This window comes from Pogonomyrmex barbatus, unplaced genomic scaffold (genome assembly GCF_055798465.1).
Source record: "Pogonomyrmex barbatus isolate J1 unplaced genomic scaffold, ASM5579846v1 scaffold1, whole genome shotgun sequence".
Taxonomy (NCBI): Eukaryota; Metazoa; Arthropoda; class Insecta; order Hymenoptera; family Formicidae; genus Pogonomyrmex; species Pogonomyrmex barbatus.
Window position 1 is genome coordinate 27,269,558 of NW_028297098.1, and position 25,979 is coordinate 27,295,536.

General features: G+C 35.3%; 3 protein-coding genes across 8 annotated transcripts; 1 reads left to right on the forward strand and 2 right to left on the reverse strand.

Annotated features, from left to right (window-relative positions):
- The first annotated feature begins 1,453 nt into the window (after positions 1-1,453).
- Positions 1,454-13,891, forward strand: Pcf11 (Pcf11 cleavage and polyadenylation factor subunit). Of its 4 annotated transcripts, none has more exons than XM_089075297.1 (17): positions 1,454-1,646; positions 3,157-3,380; positions 4,681-4,806; positions 5,301-5,486; positions 5,710-5,934; positions 6,055-6,165; positions 6,249-7,458; positions 7,917-8,028; positions 8,129-9,484; positions 9,656-9,898; positions 9,990-10,342; positions 10,425-10,683; positions 10,775-11,001; positions 11,246-11,487; positions 11,607-11,621; positions 12,025-12,544; positions 12,620-13,891. In XM_089075297.1, exons 2-17 carry the CDS (start codon positions 3,216-3,218, stop codon positions 12,958-12,960), a joined length of 5,691 nt encoding a protein of 1,896 aa, XP_088931423.1. In that variant the 5' UTR covers positions 1,454-1,646; positions 3,157-3,215; the 3' UTR covers positions 12,961-13,891. The 4 variants fall into 4 exon arrangements, with proteins under 4 accessions (XP_088931423.1, XP_088931415.1, XP_088931426.1 ...); XM_089075289.1 differs by lacking the exon at positions 1,454-1,646 and adding an exon at positions 1,655-1,798; XM_089075294.1 differs by lacking the exon at positions 1,454-1,646 and adding an exon at positions 1,825-2,485.
- AsnRS-m (asparagine--tRNA ligase, mitochondrial) lies at positions 13,410-16,638 on the reverse strand. Of its 3 annotated transcripts, XM_089075840.1 has the most exons (5): positions 16,510-16,638; positions 16,392-16,435; positions 15,274-15,848; positions 14,686-15,133; positions 13,410-14,595 (listed from the first exon to the last, which is right to left on the reverse strand). In XM_089075840.1, exons 3-5 carry the CDS (start codon positions 15,822-15,824, stop codon positions 14,335-14,337), a joined length of 1,260 nt encoding a protein of 419 aa, XP_088931966.1. In that variant the 5' UTR covers positions 15,825-15,848; positions 16,392-16,435; positions 16,510-16,638; the 3' UTR covers positions 13,410-14,334. The 3 variants fall into 3 exon arrangements, with proteins under 3 accessions (XP_088931966.1, XP_011630662.2, XP_011630663.2); XM_011632360.3 differs by having other exon boundaries at positions 16,392-16,622; XM_011632361.3 differs by lacking the exons at positions 16,392-16,435; positions 16,510-16,638 and adding an exon at positions 15,936-16,385.
- Positions 16,639-17,060: 422 nt separating this feature from the next.
- Positions 17,061-25,223, reverse strand: cmb (combover). Its single transcript, XM_011632362.3, has 17 exons — positions 24,580-25,223; positions 23,857-23,998; positions 23,642-23,784; positions 23,408-23,506; positions 23,171-23,284; positions 21,811-22,206; positions 21,010-21,285; positions 20,692-20,931; positions 20,496-20,619; positions 20,281-20,436; positions 19,763-20,195; positions 18,610-18,738; positions 18,215-18,466; positions 17,961-18,135; positions 17,693-17,878; positions 17,486-17,605; positions 17,061-17,377 (listed from the first exon to the last, which is right to left on the reverse strand). Exons 1-17 carry the CDS (start codon positions 24,739-24,741, stop codon positions 17,222-17,224), a joined length of 3,303 nt encoding a protein of 1,100 aa, XP_011630664.2. The 5' UTR covers positions 24,742-25,223; the 3' UTR covers positions 17,061-17,221.
- Between the last annotated feature and the right edge of the window lie 756 nt (positions 25,224-25,979).

Sequence of the window (25,979 nt, forward strand, 5' to 3'; positions counted from 1 at the left end):
GGCATTAAAATTTTCAAATAAAACTCGAAATATACAAGTTACTACATATCATAAAAGTTTTAATGTTATATTTTTTCCTTGAAACTTTTTATACACCTTTATTTCTCACATACATCAGTATTATCCTCGTTTTAAAATTTTGTATACAAAAATTCTGTAATATACATTACATACATTACATATATTATATATGAAATATTTAGAATGTCTATTAGTCTCGATGTATCTCTGTATGTCGATATAGAGAAAAATTTGCTAAAATTTTTTCAGACTTTCTTTTACAACCTTTATCAGATGATTTCAGGTAAAGACCAAAAAACCTTTGAAAAACTGCGTTTCCAACCCAGATAAACAACCCAGATAATTTGGTTGGAAAAATTCCAAGTGATCTGCAAAAGATTACAATGAAAATATATATGTTTGAAGTTTGATGAGAGTCAGAGAGAAAATTTTAAAATACAATGCAGCAATAGAAACAGAGCTTTTAACCATTGGTTTTGATCATTAATTTGGACCATGTCACATTTCGACATCTGGAGCTTCTTGAATTTATGTCACATCGGAAACTTATAAAGGATGTAGTATTGAGCGAAGTATATGAAATGTAAAGACGTATAAAAAATTTTAGCGAAAAAATATAACATTAAAACTTTCAAATAAAATTCGAAGAGTATAAGCCATGAAATATTCTGAAATATTCAAAATATCTAATAGAAAGAAATTTCCTTAAAAAGAAGATTTATTAGCATTATGTAATTTCAGATATATTCAATAGAGAAGAATTTTTTTATTTAAATAAAATAATTTAGAGATTTTTTTAACATGTAGTAGATAGTTAAATATTGGATTTCAATAATTAAAGCAAATCTTATCTACATTAAATAACATGAAACAGTTAGTTAAATTATTCATCATTGTTTCTATCTTAAAATTTGTGACAAAATATGAAAATAAAAATTCTTCAATTTGTTACGGTTATTTGTAAAATCAATGTAAAAATATTTCCAAAAAATATTTCAGATTTTATACAAAAATTTTAAAACAAGGATATAACATTGAACAATATATGTAAAATATAAGAGTGCATAAAAAATTTTAGAAAAAGATACGACATCAAAATTTTCAAGTACAACTCGAAATATATAAAATCTTATGAAAAACAAAACTTTCTAAAAATTTTTCAAAATATTTATTGACACTCCATATCTAATCTCTAAGAAAGGAATTTCCTAAGGAAAAAAAAAAAATAATAATTTATTAGTATCCCTACGGTGAATTCAGGTAGTCAAATATTTTATATATTTGCACTTGGAGCACAATATTGGGTGACCAATCACTTCTTGTTTAAACGTAAAGCAAAGTGCTGATTCGCCACAGATTCGACACGCCGTGACGTGATACCGATAACGTTATCGCGTCGTACGGCCTGAATTGCCGCTGCAGCTGCTTCAGTTCCTCGGCGAACTTCACAGCGTAGATACATTTTCGTATAACTCGTTCTCTCAAGTGATCGCAGCGACATCCTCGCCTGTATCGCGCGTAATAATTGGATATCCCGTGCGGTGGGCAAGTAGCGATGCATCCAGCGACAACCAATAGAAATCGACTTTACATCGAGCAGCGTCTCGTTAGCAGATACAACAGTGGTATGTACGGTAGCCATTTTACGTGGAGATCTTGTTCGCGTAAGCAGTAGTGTAGTGCAACGCGCGTGGATTTTTCGACGACCCCGTCGGGACACGGGGGTGTAACGCCGTGCGGGCCGTGCCTGTTTGCGTCGCACGATGCGCTGAGCCAGGTAATGAACCGTCAACCGGGATCGGAGATCGGGAAAACTAGCCAGGAAGGAGCGGGCGATGTGGGGGTTCTCGCGGCGTGTCGGGCGGCGGACGATCGAGACGGCGACGGCGGCAGCTGCAGATGATCTGCCGTATCGGGGAGACGTCGCCTCTCGAGACTTCCCCCGAGGTGGCGGATGGCGGCGAGAGACCCGTACGCGAGGTGCACTCGGGTGTTCCGGTTTTCGCGGAATGGCAGTCCGCTTCAATCGCGAGGAGGACCGAGCGAACGAGCGAGTGAGAGCGGGCACGAGAGAGGGAGACCGCGAGTGAAATCGATAAGTGTTTCTCACCGCGGACGGACGTGCCGCCGACCTTCGTCTAGAGCTTGAATATTACGTAAACCGTGCAACGCCTCTTTCTCCTTTTTTTTTTTTTTTCTTTTTTTTCTCCTCCATCGAGATCGACACTCCGAGGATCGTTCCTTCTCCTTCGAGAAACGGGGGAAACCGAGAATTCGCGTCGCCCTGTTCCGACCGTCCCGTGCTTTCGCGTCCCAGATTTCGTCTCCGCGCGACCGCAAAAGCGTGCTTTCCTTCTCGGGCGCGACGAGCGTAAGAAAGAAGGAAAGAGAAAGAAGAAGGGTTTACCGTTTTCGCAATTGCACAAAATTCTGTCGTCTCCCCTCGCTTTTCCCCCCTTCACCGGTGAGTCATCCGCCCCCCGAGAATCCGTGCATTCTTCGCTTATCTGTCTGTATAATGGATAATTGATTATGACCGATGATCTCTGTTTCCCGATTGGAATTCCTACAAGTGACACGTGGTCCGATAGCTGAAAATTGACGCGCAGAAGAAGCGCAGATTATTCCGTAAAGCTTTCCGCAGTTCTCGCTGAATTTTTATTAAATCTTGGATTTTGTAAAAGCTTGGATTTAGTCGTGAGCTCGTGCCGAGCGTGTTTTATAAAAACACTTTCTGGGAAAACACGCAAATTTTCACGAGCAAGATAATGGAGATGATGTAATACTCGTTACTGCGCGTGAAATGTAAAGACACGCGAGAGATTATGTCGAAAGTCAAAGATTAAAAGATTCCGTCCCATTTTGCTGCGCGTTACATTAATCATTGATAGACACCATATGATTGTTCGTTGGAAAAGACAAAAAACTTCGCTCAATTCTAATTTCCGAAAATCTCTTTCGTTCAAAGTCCGACGGAAACGAAGATTATTCTTAAAAAAAAAAAACGAATCGAAAGTTATAAGAATTCCAATTGTATTTTTCTGATATACATATTGTTTTTTGTCTTTATCTATTTTTTCTTAATTCAGAGTAAACTGTGTGCTATATAATGTGGGTTTTCTTTTTATGTTGCAGTTTGAATTTCAACTTTCGGTTCACTCGGGATCTCATATTTATTTATTAGCGGCAGCATCATGTTTGCGTCAAAATCCAAAGAAGTTGCGGACGAGTACATCTCATCCTTGTCCGATCTCACCATTAACAGTAAGCCGCTTATCAACATGCTCACCATGCTGGCCGAAGATAACATTGAACATGCACCAGCGATAGTGCAAGCCGTCGAGACTCATCTGCAAAAGGTTACCTATCCACCATAGTTAAATTTAAAGTACCTTTACTCGACCTCAACAATTTCGTATATCAATGTTCAACTCGCATAGAATCGTGAATCTTCCTTTTTTCATTGTTAGTGATATTTTTCTTTCCAGTTGCAAAGCGCTCCTTTTTGTAGATACAACGATAATGTACCTATGTCACATATAGCGTACAGCATGCACGACAGTTTTGTAATTTCGTCTTTGTTACCATTTTCCTTTGCATCGCACAATTCGCGAGTTGTTTATAGGTATTTATAAACGATCTGTGATACTTTTGTAAAGAATATAATTAATGTGTTTGCTATATGAGCACAGTGTCAGAATAATAATTTTTTTATATAGAATGAGCCTTCCTGTCTTTTCTTTTTACATGAATTAATTAATATTTAGAAAATTCGAGAAGGCATGTCTGAAGAACTGCAATAGTTCGAGACTGCGTTTTATGTAGAAAACAATATTTTATATCAAGATTTATATAATAGCGATGTTTACGTTATATAATGTCAAAATAAATACTTTTTTTTAATTATTGACTTGAATATTGTATTTATATTAAAATATTGATACGCCACATATTTCATTCCTTGAAATACATTAATGTCATAAATTGACGTATTATATATTTTTTTAAATAAAATGTATGCACTGTATATACGTTGTTAGGATTACATAATGTTTAAACAATATTTGTAAAAATGAATGATTAAATAGCATAGGTATAATTTGTATAATAATCTATTGTTTCTATGAGGAATGCAATAACAAATACAGATTTTCATGTATAGATTATCCTGAAAATTATTATATTTTATCTAGCTATATATTCTTTAACAAATTTGTAACTGACATTTTCCCAATGGAAATTTGATAGGTGGCTATCGTTCACTGCACTTTTTTTTACTTTACAGCATTAAATGTACTGGCAATGCAGCCGCAGTTAAATATTTGTACAAATAAAATATATTTGTAATTAATTGAAAAGTATAAGATTTTACTATGTCACCCTTGCGAAATTATCCTCTGGTGATTCGATACAGCTTCGATCTTCTGTATAAAATATTTCCGTGATTTAGGCTTCCTATCAAGCAGTTCCAAGGAAAAATGGACTTCAAATTAGTGAAAGAATTTGTGGTTGAAGGGAATAATAATAATTCTGGAATATATCTGTGTATATATTTTAAACCAAACACATCTAATTAATAACATTAAGTATATTTGTCAAATGGCGAAATAGCGGCATATTATATTGTGCATATATATGCATATTGTTATGTTTTATTAGGTGAGAAGTGACATCAAGTTACCAGTACTCTATCTCATCGATTCGATTGTCAAGAATGTGAATGGCAACTATCTGAATCTCTTCACGCAGAACATAGTAAACACATTCTGTGATGTGTTTGAGAAGGTAAATATCCTTATTGTTTTTATAAAATCGTTGATCATCAGACGCATTGTGGCGATTCGATGTTCGCGATCAAGGATCTGCCTTTGACCGGGAGTAACCTTTGGTTTCTATTCATGCGTGATGAGGCAAAACTACAAACTTTATCGAGTTTCTCAATGCAGGAATATTTTATAGCTTGTGTAAAGTTCGCTTCGTATTTCACATTTCACAGTGACATAAGATAATTGTTTGATCAATATAACATCACCGACCTCACGAAGCTTCATAGATACAAAGTTTTATAACAACGGATCTTTCTTTCAGAAAGGAAATATATTTGTATATTGAAATTCTGAGAAAGATCTTTATAAACTACTTGAACAAATAAATAAAAACAAAAGAAAATTTTCTATAAATCATACGTGTTAAAATAATAAAGAAAGAGATCGGTTTTACATTGAAATCCCTTATAATTTTTCTTTTTATTATATAATAATGTTTATTTTCATAAATAGGTCGATGAAAACACAAGAGCCAGCATGTGGAAGCTGCGGCAAACGTGGAACGATGTATTTCCACCAAAAAAATTATTTTCATTAGATGTACGGGTACAAAGTATCGATCCTGCATGGCCAATCACTGCCCCATCCACTAGCATCCCTTCAGGATCTATACACGTCAACCCAAGATTTCTTTCAATGGTAAGTTGATATATATGTATATATATATATATATATATATATATATATATCTCAAGCTGGCGCGCGCGCACACACGCACGCACGCACGCACGCACGCACACACACACACACACACACACACACATACGTATGTATGTATGTATGTATGTATATATGCCATTGTGCCTGAATAAGTTGAAAATACATTGTTGTTGTATGATCTATATGCTGTAAATTTTTTTAGCCTCAACAAACCGCGACGTCGATAGTTCCGCCCGTTAAATTGCCGCCAGGAGAACCGGTAACAACGTCAGAAGCAGCAATGCGAGAACAGCTACTAAAAAAGCAACGAGAATTATTAGAATTACAAAAGAAGAAAATAGAGTTAGAATTATTGCAAGCTAAAGCGAGTTTAGAACAACAGCAGAGACAATTTGACAAACAAGCTGGAAATTTGAAGACAGAAGTGGTAAGTTATAGTCAACGTATGAATGGATAAGACTCTAATTTTTTCTCGTAATTTAACATACTATTTTCCCAGATTTTCTTTATACATACAATAATATAATTTTCTTTTTTTTAATTACAGTCAACGATTGTGCCTACCACAAATGCTACGCCAATTACGGAGACAACGACGCAGGCAAAACTTATCGCACCTGTAGTGCCAAATCAAACTTCAAAACAAGTAGCAAAACAAGTAAGTTAGATACAACTTTCTCTCTTATATATATTTAATTATTGAATATTGACTGTTGTAACTAAAATTTAATTTACTTGCAGTTTCCAGCAGCGACAGCATCGCTTTTAAAGAACGTAGGTGCGAATACCGGTCCACGAATCGCACCAGCTAGTAGTATAGCAGTAGCATCGGCTAAGCCAGTCTCGCGAGATCCACGTTTGAAGCCTACTCCTGCTGTCCAGGATATGATAGTGCCAACAGTAGATCCACGACAGCGACCGGGTACGACTAGTCCGAAAGAATCGCGGAGTGAAGGTCAAGCACCGCAAGTGGCAAATACAATTGTAACAAACCAATTAAAACAGCAGATACTTTCGAAATCGGCTGTAACTATCAACAAGTCTCCAGCGAATTCTGCCGGATCTGATAATCCGACGTTATTAAACGTTATTAATAACAATCATACTGATACGAACAATAGTAATAATAAAAATTTCAGTAGTAATATAAATAAAGATGCTCTCTTGCATCGAGTAAGTCAAAAAAAAGACCCTCGATTAAATATTAATAGTAGTGGTAACCTGAACAGTAACAATTCCAAGAGCGGCCAGAATTTACCGGTTTGCAGTAATAATTCTTCAGTATTGTCAACGGGCAATCGAGGAAGTGGAGGCGGTGATACCAACAATAAATCGAAAGATTCGAAGAGCTCGAACTCGCGTGGCTCTTCCTCTTTAATCGATAAATCTTCCACTTCCTCTAAATCTTCGCATAGGAAATTAGGCAATAAGTCGCGATCTAAACAACCTCAAATGTGTCCGAATAAGATTCCGAAAGTCGACAGAGATTCGAGTCCGGTTAGGTCAAAATCTCGCGAAAAAGACAGCGGAGACAGTTCACCGTCCTCACGTACCTCTCCACAATCCTCCTTCCAAGCCTCTAAAAATCGCAAGAAGAATACAAAATCGAGAAAGCGTAGTCCAAGTCCTCCGTACAGAATACCCAGGCGTAACGATGCGAAGTCAAGCTCGAGCTTGAACAATTCCGGTGGTGTTACTGAGGAGGAGCAATCTGGTTCATTGATAGTATCTCCTCCTCATCCACCCGCATTCAAAGAGATCAGGCCGAATGCTAGACAGAGAAATTATGTAAGACGAAATAAAGACGGCAGTCTTAGTCCGGAACGTTCTCCAGCCAGTGCTGGAAATGCTCAAATCGGTGCCGAGCCAACTTTGGAATCTTCTAGCAAGGATGAAGATCTCAGGGCACCACTGTCTCTACCTGGCGCCCCTGTTTCCGTACCCGAAAAGAGTGAGTCAATAGCGTTTAGCAATATATATTTATATGTAACAATACATAACACTACTCGTAAACGTCTCGTCATTTATATTTTAATTCTGCATGTCAAGAGTATCTAAGAATTTTCCTACGTGCTTTCTCTAGTTATTGTTAAAAATTCTATCTTGAATATTTCCTCAATAAAGGTGACTACAATGTTTGCCTCATCTCTGGTAGCAATTGCAAGACTATAACAGGTGATATCTTTAAAAAGCATCTTTACCATACTAATTTCTCTTGCGCTCGTAATTATACAATATACAGTTACTTGGATGAAATCTCTCAACGTGCACTTCTTCATTAGGAGAATATTTCCCGACAATATATCTAATTCTTTGAAACGCATATTAGGAATATATAGTAAAAAAACAATATTATAGAATTTATAAATTTGTCTTGCATGAATTACTTTATCTTGAATTCTTTTTCAGAAGAAGATTTAGATCTACGAGTATTACCGTCTGTTAACACTAACAAAAGACGCAGTGAGGAACATATAGAGGCGACTCCACCGAAGAAAACCAAAGCTGAAAAGTTTGATGCGTATGTATCATAATTATATAAATATAAATAGAATGTAATTATAAATATAAATTACATAAATAGAGTGTATAATTGATAAAATTTCCTTTCAATTTTATAGATTATTCGGTAATGAAGATGTGGATTTGCGTACTTTGACGCATCCTAAAGCGGGTCGGCCTCCGACACCTCCACCGCCCGTGATCTCCGGGGAGGATGGAAAAGATAGTTGGGCGAAATTAAAGACGCCTACGAAAAATGACAGAGATAAACAAGTTAACAATACCGATGATAAGCGGGAGAGAGATCGTAATCGGGATAGATTGGGCCGTCTCAGATTGTATAATAAGCTTCCGGATGATCCTAAAGAGAGAAGGAGAACATTGTCGAACGAAGAACAGGATGTCAGACCGGGACGCAGAGGTCGGGAGAATGATAAACCCGAGAGAAACGACGATAGAAATATTGAGATAATAATGAAACAAGCTGCCGAACAATTGAATCAAGGTTCGATCACGAAGATGCAGTATAATACTCTGATACAAGAAGTTTTACATATGAGTGAGGATCGTAAACTGCGAGCTGCGCAACGTAAAGAAAAAGAAGGTGGTACTGTAATATGGGAAAAAGGTATTAATATAGATATGTCTGGTCCAGGAGATCGCGCAGCAACATTCAGTCCGTCCAATGATAAGGAAGTAATGCGGGGCAAGGAACATCCAATACCACGCAATCCGAACGGTCCGAGATGGCAGAATCAGCCATGGCAACAACCATGGGCGCATCCACCAGGACCACCGTATGGCGGGCCGCAACACTTTAATTCGGACATGAGACCTGTCGGTCCTCCTTGGCAGAATCCACGACATTTTCCGATGCGACCGGATTATCAGTATCATGGTAGTTTTAATCATAACATGGGATCGAATCCGCGTTTACCTGGTATAATGGGTCCGATGGGCCCGAACGGTCCGATCGTGCCGAATATTTTACCAAATGGCCCGATGGGACCAATGGGACCCATGCCAAATCCTTCTATGACGATAGGATGTCACCCCGCGATAATAATGAACAACGGACCGATGACAAATCTTATGACAAATATGCCACCTCTAGCGTCTGGTCGAAACGTATCGCCAAATACATCTTCTAAATACGATCTTGAGGATAACGATCAGAATTACGGTAATACGATAATGAAGAATCCGAATTCACACAGCCGCGAATTGCCACCGCCGGATCCAAAGCTGTTGACCGAAATCGCAAGAGACACCATGAAGTCTATAAACATTGACAATATACCACGAGAGATTCGTTATTATGGACAGACGGGTGTAGTGTTCATGAATTGGGATGATCCGCGAGAGATTGGTTTCCAGGATGGCATAAGAAGAATATTGATTGATGAGAAAGATACGATAACTTGCGCATTTAATGATCAATACAAGGAATTCATGTACGAGGGAGAAGTACATAGGTGAATGCTTCATATTTAGATATTGTGTATTTATATTTATGTTCTTATTTTTATCCATTTAGTCTGGCTTTAGATACTTAATAAGTTAAATAAATATTGTTTGACAATTAATTTATTTTTATATTTAAATATTTCAACAAATATTAATATCGTTAATTATATTTTTTTCAGGATTAAATTGGGTGCACCTACTCGAGAATTGTATGTAGATGATTGCTGGTATGAGTGTTACTTTGGCGGTATGCCGATAACAATCGAACTCGGCGGTAAGAAAGTCAGTGTAAAACTAGAGGGTCCTCCGCCGCAAGTCAAGATCGGCACCGTGAAGCGAACCGATCTTGTAGTCGCGAAAATTAATCTCATTATCAATGCGAGAAATATGGTACCAGTATTCTTAGATGCGAAACCACAGATGTAAGTATATTTCATATAATGTGAATTGTTTGTTGAAAAAGTCAATAATAAATACATGTTTGTCATCAAATCATGTCTGCTTCTTTGACAGATTTGAAATCGAGGGAAAGCCTCATACGCTAGAATTTACAGATGCATTACAAACGGTACATTTAAATGGACGACCATTTAAAGTTGAATTTGGAGGATTACCTAAACCTATTATTGTTAGAGACAAAAAGCATTTCATCAGATTTTCAGTATTACCAAGAGGAGTGCGTGCTGGTCATGTTAAGATCACTGGAATGAGAGGCGAAGGTCCCATCGAGTCGCCGCCACCGGCGACGTCTGTCGTAACTCAAAAACCGAAGGTAGATGTTACACCTGCGCCAAGCCAAGTGCCGACCACAGAACATGAATCCACATCGCAAGATGGTTCAGATTTCACTTCCACTTCAAAACCAGGTAAAGAATTCATCTCGCGTATTCTCTACATATACGTTATGAATATTTAACATTTAATAAACATTGATAATATTAATTTCAGATCTGCAATTAGATATATTATCATCAGTTTTACCATCAGCTATGGCGCCGTCATCAGGTTTGTCGTATCAAGCCGAACCTGTTGAAAATCCGCCCGTACCTGCACCGACATTACCATTGAATATGAGCGAATTGTTCCAAAGGTTAGTCGAGACTGGTATCGTTCCTAATCTCATGGAACAAAAGAAACAAGAGGAAGAAGAGAAGAAAGAGCCTGAGATTACTCCAGTCTCCTTCGATAAACCGGAGACTCTTAAGATGTAAGTTATCGATGATATTGCTTTTGTTAATCACAATGTTGGCGAGGCAATGTCAAGTTTTAAATATTAAACGCTAATTTTCTTTTTGTAGTAAACAACCAGCAATTGCTACAGCATTATATAGTGGCATGCAGTGCAGTTCTTGCGGCGCTAGATTTGCGCCTGAATTAGCTACTCGATACAGTCATCATTTGGATTGGCACTTTAGACAAAATAGACGCGAACGTGACTCCGCAAGAAAAGCGCATTCACGACCATGGTATTATGACGTCAGCGATTGGATACAATTCGAAGAGATCGAAGATCTAGAAGACAGAGGTTTGTACATTTTTTTTTCCTTTCTTTAAATATTTGCTTAGAAAATTCCAAAATTCGAAGACAAATTCCAAGATGCCAAGATAAATTATAAGCAACAATATTTAGTTTAATAGCGAGCGAGATGTTGAAATATCTGAATAACTTTGTAATAAAAGCAAAACTTGTGTTCAATTTCTCAATGATTACACATATTTTGTCTTTTTCTTTTTTTTTTTTTGCTTAAATTTATTCTTTTTTTCTTAAGCGCAAAGTTGGTTTGAAACTGAGAAACAGACGGCAGAAACAGAAGGTACGGCTACTGATGATTCGCCTCAAGAAACATTGCAGCCCAGTGTACCAACTGGCAGCGATGAAGATTCGCGATGCCAAGTGTGCCATGACGCATTCGAACAATTCTATAATGAGGAAAAAGAGGAATGGCATTTGAGACCAGCAGTAAATTACGAAAGCAAGAATTATCATCCGCTATGTTTGGAAGATTATAAGGTTCGTATCCTCTTCATTCTAATTAATGAATATGTTGAATTTTGTTTTCTTCAATATGTCGATGTTATACTCCATTAACAAAATTATCGTTTGTTGCATTCTTACAAAAAAATAAATAGGAAAAGAATCTAGCGGTACGTGATTATCTCAATAATTCTTATTCGTGGCACATTGTTTATAAGTTTTGTTTATAATAATAAAAAAGGCAAACGTAGAATAAGTAATAGCTACACTTTTACGTATTTCCGTTTACAATTATTTAAAGTACATATAAGAAATTAATTAATTTAATTAATTTTTTTCACAATATACATTTATAAAAATTAAGACATTTTCACAATTTCCTTTTCATTTTTACATATATCTCACATTGTTCTCACTCGCACTTGCAATTGGCTTGAATTTGAAAAGCAATGTTATGGCAATAATTTGAAAATTTTTATTATGTAAATTTATTAACTAACTGACTTATCAGATTTTTTTATCAACATTAAATCCGTACGTTTTAATCATTTTGATTTATTATTGAAACTTTAGAGATCGTTAGAAAAATCAGCGTTGACACTTGAGGAGACAGTTACGGAGGTAGAGGAAAATAAAGTAGAATGTTCCGAAGAAACGCCCGGCGATGAAATTAAACAGGAAGAATCTGACGCAGAAGTGTCGAATAAAGAGCACCAATCTACGGGAAATTTGAACGAAGTAGAATTAAACGTGCTAAAACTCTTAGATATTGCAGCGTCAAAGAATAAAGAAGAATCCGATAAGGCGGATAATTCCGAAGTTCCGCAGGATGTTACTGAAGAAAAAGAGAAAGTGGAAAGCGCCAATGAGGAGAATAACACGGATGAGGGTATCACGGAAGATGGCGAAAAAGATGCACCTGCAGTAAATAAAGAAGACGAGTCCACAGGTGAAAGTGCACCAGTTTCTTTTGAAAATATTAAGATTAAAGAGGAACCATTGGATGACGATGACATTGACGAACAACCCGAAAGCGAAATATTCGATTTCGCCAACGTGGAAATCAAAGAAGAACCTATGGAACCTGAACCAGGTATGTGTGCCCGTCTTAAATTATCGATAAATAAATTATTATTTTTACAAGAATTCTATAATATTCTATTCTTAGATCCCGAACAAATTGTGAATGAATCCGGTACGGTTGATACGACGTATGCGGCAGTGAAAAGTTCCATCGATGGAAATGTAGAACTGGACTCGACGCCAGCGGCTATTCCTGCGGCCCCATCGCGGATCAAGATCAATATTACTAAGCCGCTGAATATCAACAAAGAGCCGGAAGAGAATAAAGAGAAGGAGAAAGTGACAGTCGAGACGCCCATAGAGGAAAACGCGGAACAACCATTAGTGGCAGCTTCCATTAAACCGAGTTTACAGGGTAGGAAGCTATCGAATTTACCTCCCGTAGAGAAAGGGCAAGAATTATCAGGACTCTGCTCTATAATGTAAATAGCGTATGTACAAAAATCGTTTAGGGATGGATCTATATGAACGCGAATGTATAAAATACTAGATTTATGTTTAGATAGAACACAATCGATTTCTAACCTATTTACACGTTGTACATCATAAATTTGTACAACTTGTGCGACATGATAATGTGATTTTCACAGGAGTCCCGTAAAACGTTTCTCGTTCTATCTAATATGCCGTTTACCTATTCTCATTTAGATAAATAAATCAGTAAACTTAAATTAAATTTAATTGGTAAATTAATTTAAATTTATGAGTTAGGCGCGGTTTATTCGAAAGTACGAATAAAACTATTAATTTTTGAGTCACATCAATTATGAATTCAATCATGTCGTACAAGTTTAAAAAAAAAAAAGTGTGAAATGTGTGCAAGTGTGATCTTAAGTATTAACATCTCGAAATGGAGGCAAAAAAAAAAAGAAAAGTAGAGCTGTAAATATTTTATGTAATTTAGAAAGATGTGTAGTAGCATTCCTGCGTGAGTGAATGTATTATTTAGCAGCATGCTTTGTGATAACAGGGACTATCACAAATTTACTGATAATTTACCGTACTGAAAATTTCAAGTACTATCCGTACTTGAGTTTAATGATGTTTTATGTTCACTAAAAAAATTCCAAGTACTGTTCGTACTTGTGCAAATTTGACGGTGATTTGCACTCACCTGCAACGTTAAGTACTATTTGTACTTTTGCGAAATGCGACAAACTCTTCGAAATGAATGTTCGTTAGGGGGAAAAGAACAAAATTCATTTCAAGGTGTACAAATGTGATATATGGGTTATCTACTTGTAATATAGCTATAAATCATCAACGGAAAAACAATGACGACAAAAAAAATGACGAAACTATTATCGCTATTAGATATGCATTATTTTGTTGTATAAAAGAAGACTTGTTTATTACAGGTTTGACTTTCTTTTAATTAACCTTTCTACTATTATCCTTTATAATTATAGCTTTGAAACTATTTAGGATATAACTTCCAATTCATAATTAGGAATACTTGAAATAATAAAGACATTAATAAAAAGTTCATATTTTTGTTGTTATGATATCTCAATATTCAATAAACTGTGCATCCAAACTCGAACTACTATTCAATTTACTCCAACTTTACCTCCAAGAAATTTAGAAATGTCCCACGAACCATCCTTGAATCATCATATTTATCAATCATCCGAGAAAACTGCATGAATTGTTTGTGAATGATTTGCAAAAAGACTTTTGTACAAAATATACGACATTGTTTTTCCATTTGACAGATTATGCTCATTTCGCTGCATAAGTGCGCAGTTGCATTCCTTCGTTGGGAATAAATGAAGTAACACAACAACCTGAAAACTTTATTCATAAATTGCAATTGTGTGGCCACCTGGGGAAAGGCACAGTGTCCTTGATATTGTTGATCCCCAAGGCACATTGCAGAAATCTATCAAAACCCATTCCAAAACCACCTGTTGGTACATTCCCATATTTACGTAAATCTAAATACCACGAAAGATTTCCCGTGGGAGGAAGCTTTAATTTTAATTTTTTGTAATTATCTTCACGTATACTGCCTCCTACTAATTCGCCAACATCTGGCATTAGCAGGTCCAATGCTGCTACCTTTTAAGAGAAAACGTATATAAAATGTGTATTTTATTCAATTATTAACAAGCGATCTTTAAAAATTATGCATTATTTGTGCTGACTCACCTTAGATGTATCATCTGTGCACTCTTTCATATAAAATGGCTTAATGTCTTTTGGCCAGTTAATTACGAAAACTGGCACTCCGTCATTATACTTCACTAGAAACAATTCATGCTCTTTTGAAAATGCCTCTCCATACTTGATGGGTCGTTGCAATTGATTCGCATGGTCATTTAATACGTTAAATGCATCCTCGTACGTTAAACATGTAAATGATTTAGTCAACCATTGCGGCTCCTGAGCACCGATTGTATGCAAATCCGAAGCACCTCTTTCAATTAAACCCTTAGTAACCTCTTTCACTAAAAGCTCAACTTCGTGTATCAACTCCTCAATATGTGCGAGGAAAGCTATCTCCGCTTCTAACATGTAAAATTCTGATAAATGCAATCTGGATTTTGAATTCTCTGCCCTGAATGTAGGCCCAAAAGTGTATACTTTTGTAAGAGCTCTGAAAAAATTCTAACAATACATTGCATCCCATAATACAATGTGATCGAAGATACATAAAGATACATGCACAGTGACAATATACATTGGGACAGTGACATATATATACATGGAGGATAATACATCAAAGGATTTAATCACCTTGCTACCGCCTCTAGATGCAATTGTCCAGAAACAGTGAGAAAGGCGGTCGTATCGAAGTAAACTTCATCCTCAGGTTGACCTTCTCTCCTCATACTTTTCAAGATCTCTGTGGACTGCGGCCTGACGAGGAATACTTCACCCGCGCCTTCGCAATCATTGGACGTCAACATCGGAGTGTGCACACTCGTAAATCCCCTATTTCTTAAATGATCGGCGATCACCGTGGAAGCGAGATCGCGCAATCTTAACAGGCTAGAAAAATTTCGCGTTCTCGGCCGTAGATGCAAATATTGTCTGATATAATCCGAATCATATTTCTTTCTTGGTGCAAAGGGATATTCGTCTTCTGCGACATTACATGTGCCGATTACGTGTACCTTGGTCGCGTACAGCTCAGTCTTGCCGTCAGAAGTCAAGGCTAGCTCTCCTTCCACGCTAACACTGCTCCCGTAACGCAGATCGTCCGGCTTCAACATCTTTGGTATGACAACTTGTAACATTTCGCAAGTTGATCCATCCGAAATGTCAGCAAAGACGTTGGCTTTCATCTTTCGCAGGGCACGTACCCATCCCTAAGTGATAAAGATCAATACATATTTATAAGTGTAAATGGATTAATCTAAATTCAGCTGTACATTATTTATATTAGATTCTATTACAGATTCATTTGTACACTTCGAAACGTATCGGACAGTGACTGAGGACCGATTTATGATTACGTTGGGCTATCTCTTTTTTCCTCAGTATCATTGATATATTTCGGAGTGCATCTCTGCATGTCGCAAACACAACGAGACCCAAAAAGCAAGCAACGCGTGAGCGTTGTCTGAGCCGATATCAACTTTGTCATGACGAAACTCTAGCAAGTTTGTGTAATAGAATATGGCCAGAGGATAACTTCCAGAACTTTCTCAGTATCAGTAGATCGGCGCACAAGACTCGGAGCATCACAAATGACCAAAGGTAACTTGACCGAGTGTGATGTCCGGAGGCCAACGAGGACGACCTCCTTCCCATCCTCTTTCCCGTTCTCTCCCAGACACCGTCCGCGGATACTCTTCGAACCTCCGTGTTACTTTGCGATGCGAAGAGTCGCGTAATAGAGCACGTCTAACCTGTACTTTGGCGAGCTTCCCAACCGTCGCTCTCGACGTGGTATCTAAAATTGACGTGCATTTCTGTACACCGCGCTTAACGACGTCTGTCTTAGGCGGTTGCAGCCTCCCGATATACCTCGTGAACATTTCCGAGGGCGGCCCGACTCTCCTCTCAATCGGATCCCGGGGGGAAAATGATGCCTACTTGCACGAGAAAATTTAAAATGGCGTCCGCGCGTCCGCGCGGATTACGCGCGACCGCGCGAGGTGAGACCAACCGGAAGCGAGACGAACGTAACGCCGCATCTTTCTCACGCCCCACCCGTAAAAGCGATGAATGCGAAATTCAATCTAACATGTCATTTCTATTATTTCCATCTATAAATTAACTTTAATCTCGATTTAATTCACTCTTTAGCTTTCTCTAATTCCTAGAACTAGAAAAGAATAGAAAGTAAATTAAACCTGAATTAATCTAATTTTATTTATACCAATGTGTGTTACCTTTAATCTCAATTTAACATACTTTTCACTTTTTTTTAAAATGCCACATAATTTTACGATTTAATAAGTTCATTCCGATATTTTTTTTATATTTATATAATCACAGGAAAATATATGAAAAAAGTATAATAGTTGAGCGTTAGCACAATGCACACATCACGTTGCATATTCTTAGATAATAAATGGGTTGCTATCTCAGGCTTTATTTATTAATTGATATTTTTATAATCGAAAGCAGTAATAAGCCAACATCTTATCAAAGTTGTTAGGATACATCTCTACTTTTTTTAAATATTTCGTTTAAAATAGCTATAAATAATCACATCATAATTAATATATGTAATCTAATAAAAAAATGTTTCAAGTTCGGTATCCTCCGCTCTTTCGTCTTCAGTTTTAGCAGCTAGACTTTCAAGATCGGGCATAGTCGCCTCTACAGTAATTGGATAAGATGCTGCTTCTTCTTGACCCACTTCATTATCCATATCGTTGATAGGAAGCTGAAACAACATACAACAATATCATACTTAACATCGATTTGTGACATTCATTTTACTTCGAGAGAAATTTAAGAGAATACTTTTTGAAAAGAAATTTAATAGATATACTTTTTGATTTCCTGAAGATTCAGGTCTTGATTGATCGGCTTCCGCTAAGTCCTCGTTATAACCAGGTTTAGCATTAGAAGTGGAAGGGACAGCACTCGCACAATCAAGTGGGAATGTTCCCTAATGATATTAAAACTAATAATTTAGACAATTTCTTATATATCATAATCAAGCTCTGTATTTCTATAATTTTTCTTTATTATTCACCGTAATTTCCAAATGTTCTATTAATGGTACTTGGGATGAAGCTGGAGAGGAGGCAGTATCCACATGAGACGTCGTGACTAATTCAATCATAGATGTATGATTTTCCATAGTAAAAGTCACACCAACGTCCGAGTCGTCATCACTGGAATGGCAACTCTCGCTTGGAGTTAAGTCAGGTGCTTCGTTCTGCAAGAAAAAAATTTTAATTCATAACTATAGAATTCAATATTATGTGGAGTAATTTGACATATCCGTATTATATACTAACCAATGGATTATTCAATGTTTGTTTGTCTTGCAAAGCGCGTAACGATCTCAACAATTGAGATCGCAATCTGTGATCCTCGCTGATGGCTTTAATTTCTCTCAAAATAATTATTAAATAATCGGGTCGTCTTTTATTTACTGCGATGAGCGAACTAATTGCCTCTTTCATTTCTGAACTGTTTAGTATAAAATCAGAAACATATTGAATGTATAACGATTATAATAGCTTTGATAAATCTCGAAAAGGATTCAAACCTTAGATTATTAAATAGATTATCATCATTCGTTGCAGATGGTAATCGAAAAGAACCGTGAGCTTCCTCCCAAATATTATCAACTTGTTGAGATACCTCGTTTGCTATGATATTACTACGAATAGCAGCATTTTCTCTATCCTGTTGTTGTAAATTTGATGGTAATTGTAGGTTCAATGAATATTGCGTTTCTGCGCCAGTTAATGGTAAAGGTAAGTTATCAGGTCCTTGTTCTCGATTCCGCTTGTCTTTCCTAGAATAAATAAAATATTATACAAGGATTATACATATACACGTATATCTTTCTTACATATGTATATATATAGATAATTAAAAAAAATATATATATATTTTTTTTAATTATCAATTTAATTTGCAAATTTTTATATTGCATACATTAGTGAACTGTTGACGCTACTTCCACTTGTATTCGTCGTGTTTGCGGAACACGCTGAGTTTGCTATAGCCGTTGGAGGATCAGTCATTGTCTTCACATTTCCTGAGAGCAAATTTTGTCGGGAGTAACTGCAAATTAAGAAAAAAAGACATATAATATTATTAAGGCGATTATACATATAAATATTTTTATGCAAAAATTAATATATTTTATACCAAAATCAATTATTCGTTAATCAAAAAAAACAAAATTCTAAATTAAAACAATTGATTAAGGAACGATTTCTTCTCTTGAAATCGTTAAATCACAAAAAATTGCAATGTTAAAACAATCGTTGTCATTACATGCATTAATGTTAGTCATAAAAAATTACATTGATGATGTGTATTCAATCCTCTAATCTCATAAAATCCATTTACATACCTATATATTACCTACCAATGTTTCTCGATTTATTTTCGTTTGTATTAACCACTTATATTATATAATTGATTTTATAATGTAGGCTATGTGTGCTTAAATACAATCTTAAACAAGGGTAATGATAAATAAGAAATATACGACAGAAAATGTTGCAAAGGTAGATTGTGATGTTTATTACTAAATGAAATGTGATACATTAGATTTACAGAAAAATGGAAAATGGGTGTGATCAATCTGGTAACTATAAAATATCATGGACAAATATGGAATAACAAAAAAATATAGAATTACATATCTCATATCAATAATTGCATATCTCTATCATATTAAGTCATATTAATGTTGCTTCACAATGATTCGTGATAAATCGAAATTATTATATGAAATTAAGATTATTATATATAGTTATTAAAATTTAATAGTCAATAGTTAAATTTAATAGTAATAGTAGTAATTTAATATTTGTCTCTCTTCTTTTATTACAATAATCACACTTGAAATCAGATTCAATAAATAATACTCAATAAATATACTCTTAGAAAAAAAATTTATACTCAACACAAATAAAAATTTAATTATGAAAAAGTAAATAAATATACACAATAAATAAAGTTTGTCCTTTTCACAAGTCTACCCATTTTACAATACACAAATGTTGAAATCAATTTATTAATAAATCAAATCTGTAACAGGGCACATATCTGTCAACTTATGATTCAATCTCTTTACCTTCGAAAATTATCCCAGTAGTTGTTTGCTCTATTACCAGGAGGAACTTGGTTGTTCAATTGTTGCTGTTGTTGCTGCTGCAAATTAGAGCTAGTAACTATTGGAGTATGCGATAATGCCGCTGAGGAGTTAGGCAGCGATACGAGATTTGGTAAGGACGAACTAGGAGGTAAAGTCGCATCCAACGTGTCGCCGAGATTGTGAACATTGCGGCTCAAATTAGAATATTCTTCCTGATTTTCAGCATTGTTAACGCGAGCCTGATTTTGCGGTCGCACTTGTATTTGCAACTCGGCAATAGCAGAACGCATAGATTGTAAATCGCGTTGCTGCGCCCACAATAGCTGACAACATTGCTGCATTGTTGTACCCATCATTTGCAACTGATGAGCTTGCGAACCCAATAATAATTGTCGATAGTACTCAACCGTGGCTACAACAAAACAAATATTTTTTTCAATTTTTTTGTTTTTATTTTCTAAAAATTTGTTATCTTTCAGTTAACCATTTTATCTTACCATTTTGTCCCTGATTAATAGGCGGAGGTGGTAGCGGATATGTCCAGAAATTTCCAACAAACCCACCATTCTCAATAGCAGCAGGTGGACCAATATCTAATAAATTTTCTGATGTAGATATACCGTCTACACTTTGCTCGTTAGAACCACCAGCACCTATACAAAACATGCATGATAAAGATATATTACTTAATTTCATCATATAATATAATTACCTGTAGTGGCGGAAGATGGCCAGACATTTGCAGGCGTACTAGTATGACTACCTTGCGAACCAGAGCTTCTTTGGCTATTTTGATCTAACGCTTGAGCATCCCGATTGGAGGGTTGAGTTGATTCCTATTTATTTGAAAGAGATATGTAATCGCATGGCTATATAAAAAAATTTTTGAAAATGTAAAATTTATAAACCTTTCTCATAAGATCATCAAGTTGAGATTTTTTTGCTTGCTTAGATTGAGTCTCTGTACTAGTATTACAACTTTGTTTTTTTTCATTGCCATTTATAGGTATAAGTGCTGGAGGTGGGCGAGAGACTGAAGATGAAGAAGTAGGATGAGCAGTTGTGAATAATGGTTGCTTCAAACGTTGTAATTCGGTTCGTGTAATTTGAAGCAAGGCCGCTTGTTCCTTAAGCTCCGATGTTAGGGTCTAGAAAAAAATATAAAATACTATAGCTTACATTATGTTGAAATATATTACAAAATTTTCCATGTGTGATACACATACTCGTATATCTGAAATATTACATTCCAAAGTTTTAAGTTTTCCGTGATTAGCATCGTTACTTCGACAATCAAACGAGGCGTTCGTCGCATCCTCGGTAATCCCATCCATTGTGTTTTCTTCGTGCCCGTCAACGTCTGGTTCAGGTTCAGAAGAAGAGTCGATAGAATCGCGAATTTTCACACCATCTTCCATTAAAGCCTTTATATGTGCAAGTTGTGTTCTCATTGCTTCCAATTCTGCAGCTTTATCTTTAATTGTTCTCGAACCTTCTGAACTCTGAATAATTAATACAAATACATAACAATAAATAATATCAACAAACTATAAGATATATCTCACAAATATGAAATTCATATGACAATAACAAATAGGATATACAAATAATCTTTGCTTAGCAAATATATGTTATTATATACAAAATTGTTAGTAAACAGAAAATAGAGTTAAATATAAATCAATTCTATCTCCTCTTATAAAATAAAGTTTGATTAAATTAATATTATAAAAGATAAAACTAGATGGTGTGTGTGTGTGTGTGTGTGTGTGTGTGTGTGTGTGTGTGTGTGTGTGTGTGTGTGTGTGTGTGTGCGTGTGCGTACATATTATGCTACATATATGTCTATACATAATAATATGAAAAATAATAATATAAAATAATAAAAAAAAAAATATATATATATATATATATATATGTATATCTTTATGTATAAAATATTACGCGAAAGAAATTTCACATTTGCGAGTTATATATCGTCTATATGAACTTAAATCATAAATTTTTAAATAAAAATAAAAACTAACACAACTGCCTCTGTCGGCCGCTTCTATGGCTTGTAATTCCGCTACGAGATGATCCATTTGTTTCTTCTTCGCTTGTAATTGCATCAGCTTGCCTCTCAGTGCCGCCGTTTCTGACTCGATGTGCTCGACGTTAGCAGGACTCGGCAGAGACGCGCGATTATCTTCCCACGTAGCGGAGTTCGGTGTATTCTGATTATCTTGTTGCAGAAGCATTTGCTGTGCTTGACGCGCCTTGTTCAATCTTTCTCTAACGCACAACTGTAAGTCCGTCAAGTTGGCTTGCTGCTCTTGCAACTGTGCGAGTTTGTTCTGATATTCTTCCATATTCCTTCGTAGTTGCATCTCTCTACCGGCATCGCCACGTTCATCTACATCCTCCCTTCCACTTTCACCATTCTGTGTGTGAAAATAAAATAAAATATTTAGTTTCACAAAATCAATCAATGTCACAATCAATTTTTTTTTTGTAATTTTATAGCTGAACTAGAGAGTGTATACATTATTCATTGTACTTAAAAAGAAATATATATTTGACGAAAGCATTAGAGAAAGTTTTAATATACCCCAGGGGTGCCATTTATAAATATAGTGGTGTTGGAGGTGGGGCAAAAGTCTGAAGAATAGGATGAGCAATTGTGAATAATGGTTACTTTAAACATTGCAATTCGATACGCACAACTTTTGAAACAAAATAGTGGAATGCCGGTTTCGGCTCACTGAAAATCAGATAGAAGAAAAACTGCACAAAGAACAAATACGTACATTTTCTATTCATGTACATAGTTCTTCCTTGTATACAATTCTCTGTCTACCTGATCTTCAGTAAACCGAGATCTTATTTTGGCACTTGTGAAACCTTCCATTTTGCTTTTATAAAATTTCATTCTGGCACATTCTGGCTGGGCTACATTAAAATTTTCTATCTTAATATAGCAACAAAAGACAGACCTAATGTTTTGATAAAATATTAAACAAATAAATTAATAATGGATTCTCTATAATGTCCAAAATAAATAAGAGAGTAAAATTAATTTTTATATAACTTGTCAAACCTATATCAAAATGTATCATTATCATTAATATATAAAAATATATATAAAACATCAAAAAATCTAAATTCCAGATGTTTCGATTCCTTTTTGAACCATTTTCAATGGTTATATAATTAATAAAAGATAGAAATTTACATATTTAACAATAATTAATAAAAAACATCGACAACAAATCAAGTCGACGTCTGGACAAGATTTTTTTGTTTTTTATTATTAATTATTATTAATTTTAGCATAGCTAAATACTATATTTGACTCTCATTTGCCCTCATTAATTTTTTGTTTGTAAAATATTAAAGACTAATAACCTCGTCAGAAACCCCATGATTAGGATACTGCTCCAATAATTTGGAAAGCTTCGTTTCACTGTCGTGAAGATCCTCCACCATTCTACTTAATTTCTCACTTTGAGCTTGTGCGCGCTATAAAATATTTATAATTATAATTACAATATCAAAAGATAATTTAAACAAAATTATCTATATACAATATAAATTATTGAATATTAATGTTATGGATAACATTCATGCAGAAATATTACTTACAGGATCAGAAGATTGACTAAGAGAATCTATCATCGTGGCAGTGACTCTAATATAATCTCTGATTTGATTTAAACGACCTTCCACCTGGCTCTTATCAGGCTTGAAAAATAAAATAACATTATAATTATAAAAAGAATGATAAAATCATAATTAAATAATATAAAAAAAACTATCGTTTAAAATAAAAATATTAAGTATATTAATATTAATATTTTTATAAATATAAAAAAATACCATTTTATTCACATTCGAAGGCTTTGTTCCCTGTAATCGTGACGGTGATTGACTTCTCTGAGGCTCAGTAAATGGTACCATTTTTAGCCAAGATGTACAATCTTCTGTACTATAATTACACTGTCTTGTCGAATTGTGCAATGCTGCAACGGCAAGTAAAATTACAAATTATGTTTATTACAGCAAAAGAGGCAGAGTTAAATATATACACTCACCAAAGTCAGGTAAATCTTGGTACGTAGTGAAATATGAAGAAGGAAGTTGAAAGGAAGCTGATCGCGTATTGCTATTCTTTGCTTCTCTTGGTATTCTTGATTCACGTTCGCACTCACTCGCTACTTGCCAATCCAGTTGAAACTAATGTATAAATCTTTTTTAGTTAGAGTTAAACTATTGCAAATATGAAATGAAGATAAACTCATGGATATGTTGAAACAATGCTCGCAGCTCTACTGCGGATTCACCTCTGTCGATATGTATTCTTAGAGTAAGAAACGCCCCACTACTCTATAGCCTATTAATAGATTGAATTCACACTGCCGAGAACAGCTTATAGCATATCTCCATCAGAGTAGGTTTCGGATGTCCTCTCTCGCTTTTTATGTAGAATTCAATCTATTTGTAATTTCCTACCTTCCTTAACCTCTATATTACTATATTATTATTAACTTATCTTTATTTATATACAACTTGATAAAAATTAAACTAGATAAGAATTAAACTCTATAAATTATATGAAGCAATAACTAATATATTTAAAAAAACAATTAATACACTTAATGACAATCCTCTTTCTTTGAGAAGCAAAAATAATTAAAAGTGCAAATAAAATAATGAATATATATCGCATCATTTTTTTCTCTATGATCTCTTCGGTAACTCAATAATACAGCAGGAAAGACGAAATAAAAAGCGAAGTGAATTCTTGGAGGATTTACCAAATTGTTAAAATGATGCGGATGGCCCTGATAACCCGAGCGATTTGCAAGCTGTTGATTAACGGCAGACCGCTCCCGGTTTCTGTCGTTTCTTCGATTGCTCTTCGGCAGAGTTCCCGTGTTGCGGGGGCCTCCGCCGTTGCCGTTGACACCGGGTGACATCGCTGTGCGCTTTCCACGTTCGCTGTCGAGAGTGCGAAGCTACGACAGCGACGGACGCGCGCTAACCTCACCGCACAGCTGATACCGTCTGCTGTGTGATGCGTCTTCGATTACCTGGGGAGGGGGACGAGGAGAGGAATTCGGACTCGACGGAGAAGACGCGGATCCTCGACAGGGAATGACGACACGGGAAGATCAGAGATGCAACAAGGACACACCGACAGTTCCGTTTCGGTATCGCGCGTCCAGTCGCGTCTTACGTCAAAATACTTGGCAGGCGAAGGTATCGTATATTATAAATAGGATGCGCGTGCATCAATGCGCGATTCACCGCGACCGCGTATCTCCAGCGATTCCCTAACGCACCAACACTGCGGCCATTTTTAAATATCCCTCGTTACCTGCGTCGCACCTATAGAGTGACTTCGATCAAACGTCAGTTAATTTGGTTAATGATTAACGCTCATTTCTACCAATGTAAATTAACTTTGACCTCTCTGGTTTAATTTATTTTTTATTTTTTTTTTATTTTAAAAATTAGAAAAGGATGAAGTGTAAATTAAACTGAACTTGGTGTAATCCACTTTGATAAAAATAGACATAACTTATCAAATAATATTTTGTACTATAATTTTGTTAACGTGAATAGAATTATTAAATTTTTGTTACTTAACATGTGGAGGAAAAAAGATTATTAGGAAAAAAGATTATTAGGGAAAAGAATAATAAATTATATATAATTAGAAACTTTAAACAATTTTGTCAATTAAATCAATCAGACTTTGGTAGATCATCAATCAAAATATTGATAAAAAAATGTAAATTTTAAATCTACATTGGTTCTTATAGAAAGGAATTGCGTATTTTAACTAATGCTAAAATTAAGTAGTATATTTAGGATTCATGTTTTGCTTTACAATTATTAATTTGATATATATATAATTATTTTTACATTTTATATATGTTGTTTGTTATATTTGATATGTAGTAATTCAAAATCTTTCTACACATGTGTAAAAAATTAGCAATGATTTTTTTAATCTCAATTTGAATCGGATGATACAAATCAAATTATAAAATTTATATTTTTATTTATTTTATTAGTGAATTTTATATAAAATTCATACACCCTAAGAATTTTCAAGAAAATGTTAGAAAATTTAAATATCTCTTTCCTTTTCTCTCTTACATTCCTATTGTTATCATTTTTTCTCTTAGTTTCGTTCTTCGTATTTTTT

Bases quoted from the DNA above. Each gene is read 5' to 3' on its own strand.
- AsnRS-m (XM_011632360.3), bottom strand. From the start codon at position 16,520: ATGTTCACGAGGTATATCGGGAGGCTGCAACCGCCTAAGACAGACGTC. The intron at 15,134-15,273 runs GTGATTAAATCC...GAATTTTTTCAG, and splicing joins CATCTAGAGGCGGTAGCAAG to AGCTCTTACAAAAGTATACA. The intron at 14,596-14,685 runs GTGAGTCAGCAC...TTCTCTTAAAAG, and splicing joins GCACAGATGATACATCTAAG to GTAGCAGCATTGGACCTGCT.
- cmb (XM_011632362.3), bottom strand. From the start codon at position 24,741: ATGTCACCCGGTGTCAACGGCAACGGCGGAGGCCCCCGCAACACGGGA. The intron at 20,932-21,009 runs GTATGTGTATCA...ATTTTTTTCTAG, and splicing joins GTAATATTTCAGATATACGA to ACCCTAACATCGGAGCTTAA. The intron at 20,196-20,280 runs GTAAGATAAAAT...GTTTTGTTGTAG, and splicing joins TATTAATCAGGGACAAAATG to CCACGGTTGAGTACTATCGA.
- Pcf11 (XM_089075297.1), top strand. From the start codon at position 3,216: ATGTTTGCGTCAAAATCCAAAGAAGTTGCGGACGAGTACATCTCATCC. The intron at 5,487-5,709 runs GTAAGTTGATAT...AAATTTTTTTAG, and splicing joins ACCCAAGATTTCTTTCAATG to CCTCAACAAACCGCGACGTC. The intron at 6,166-6,248 runs GTAAGTTAGATA...ATTTACTTGCAG, and splicing joins CAAAACAAGTAGCAAAACAA to TTTCCAGCAGCGACAGCATC.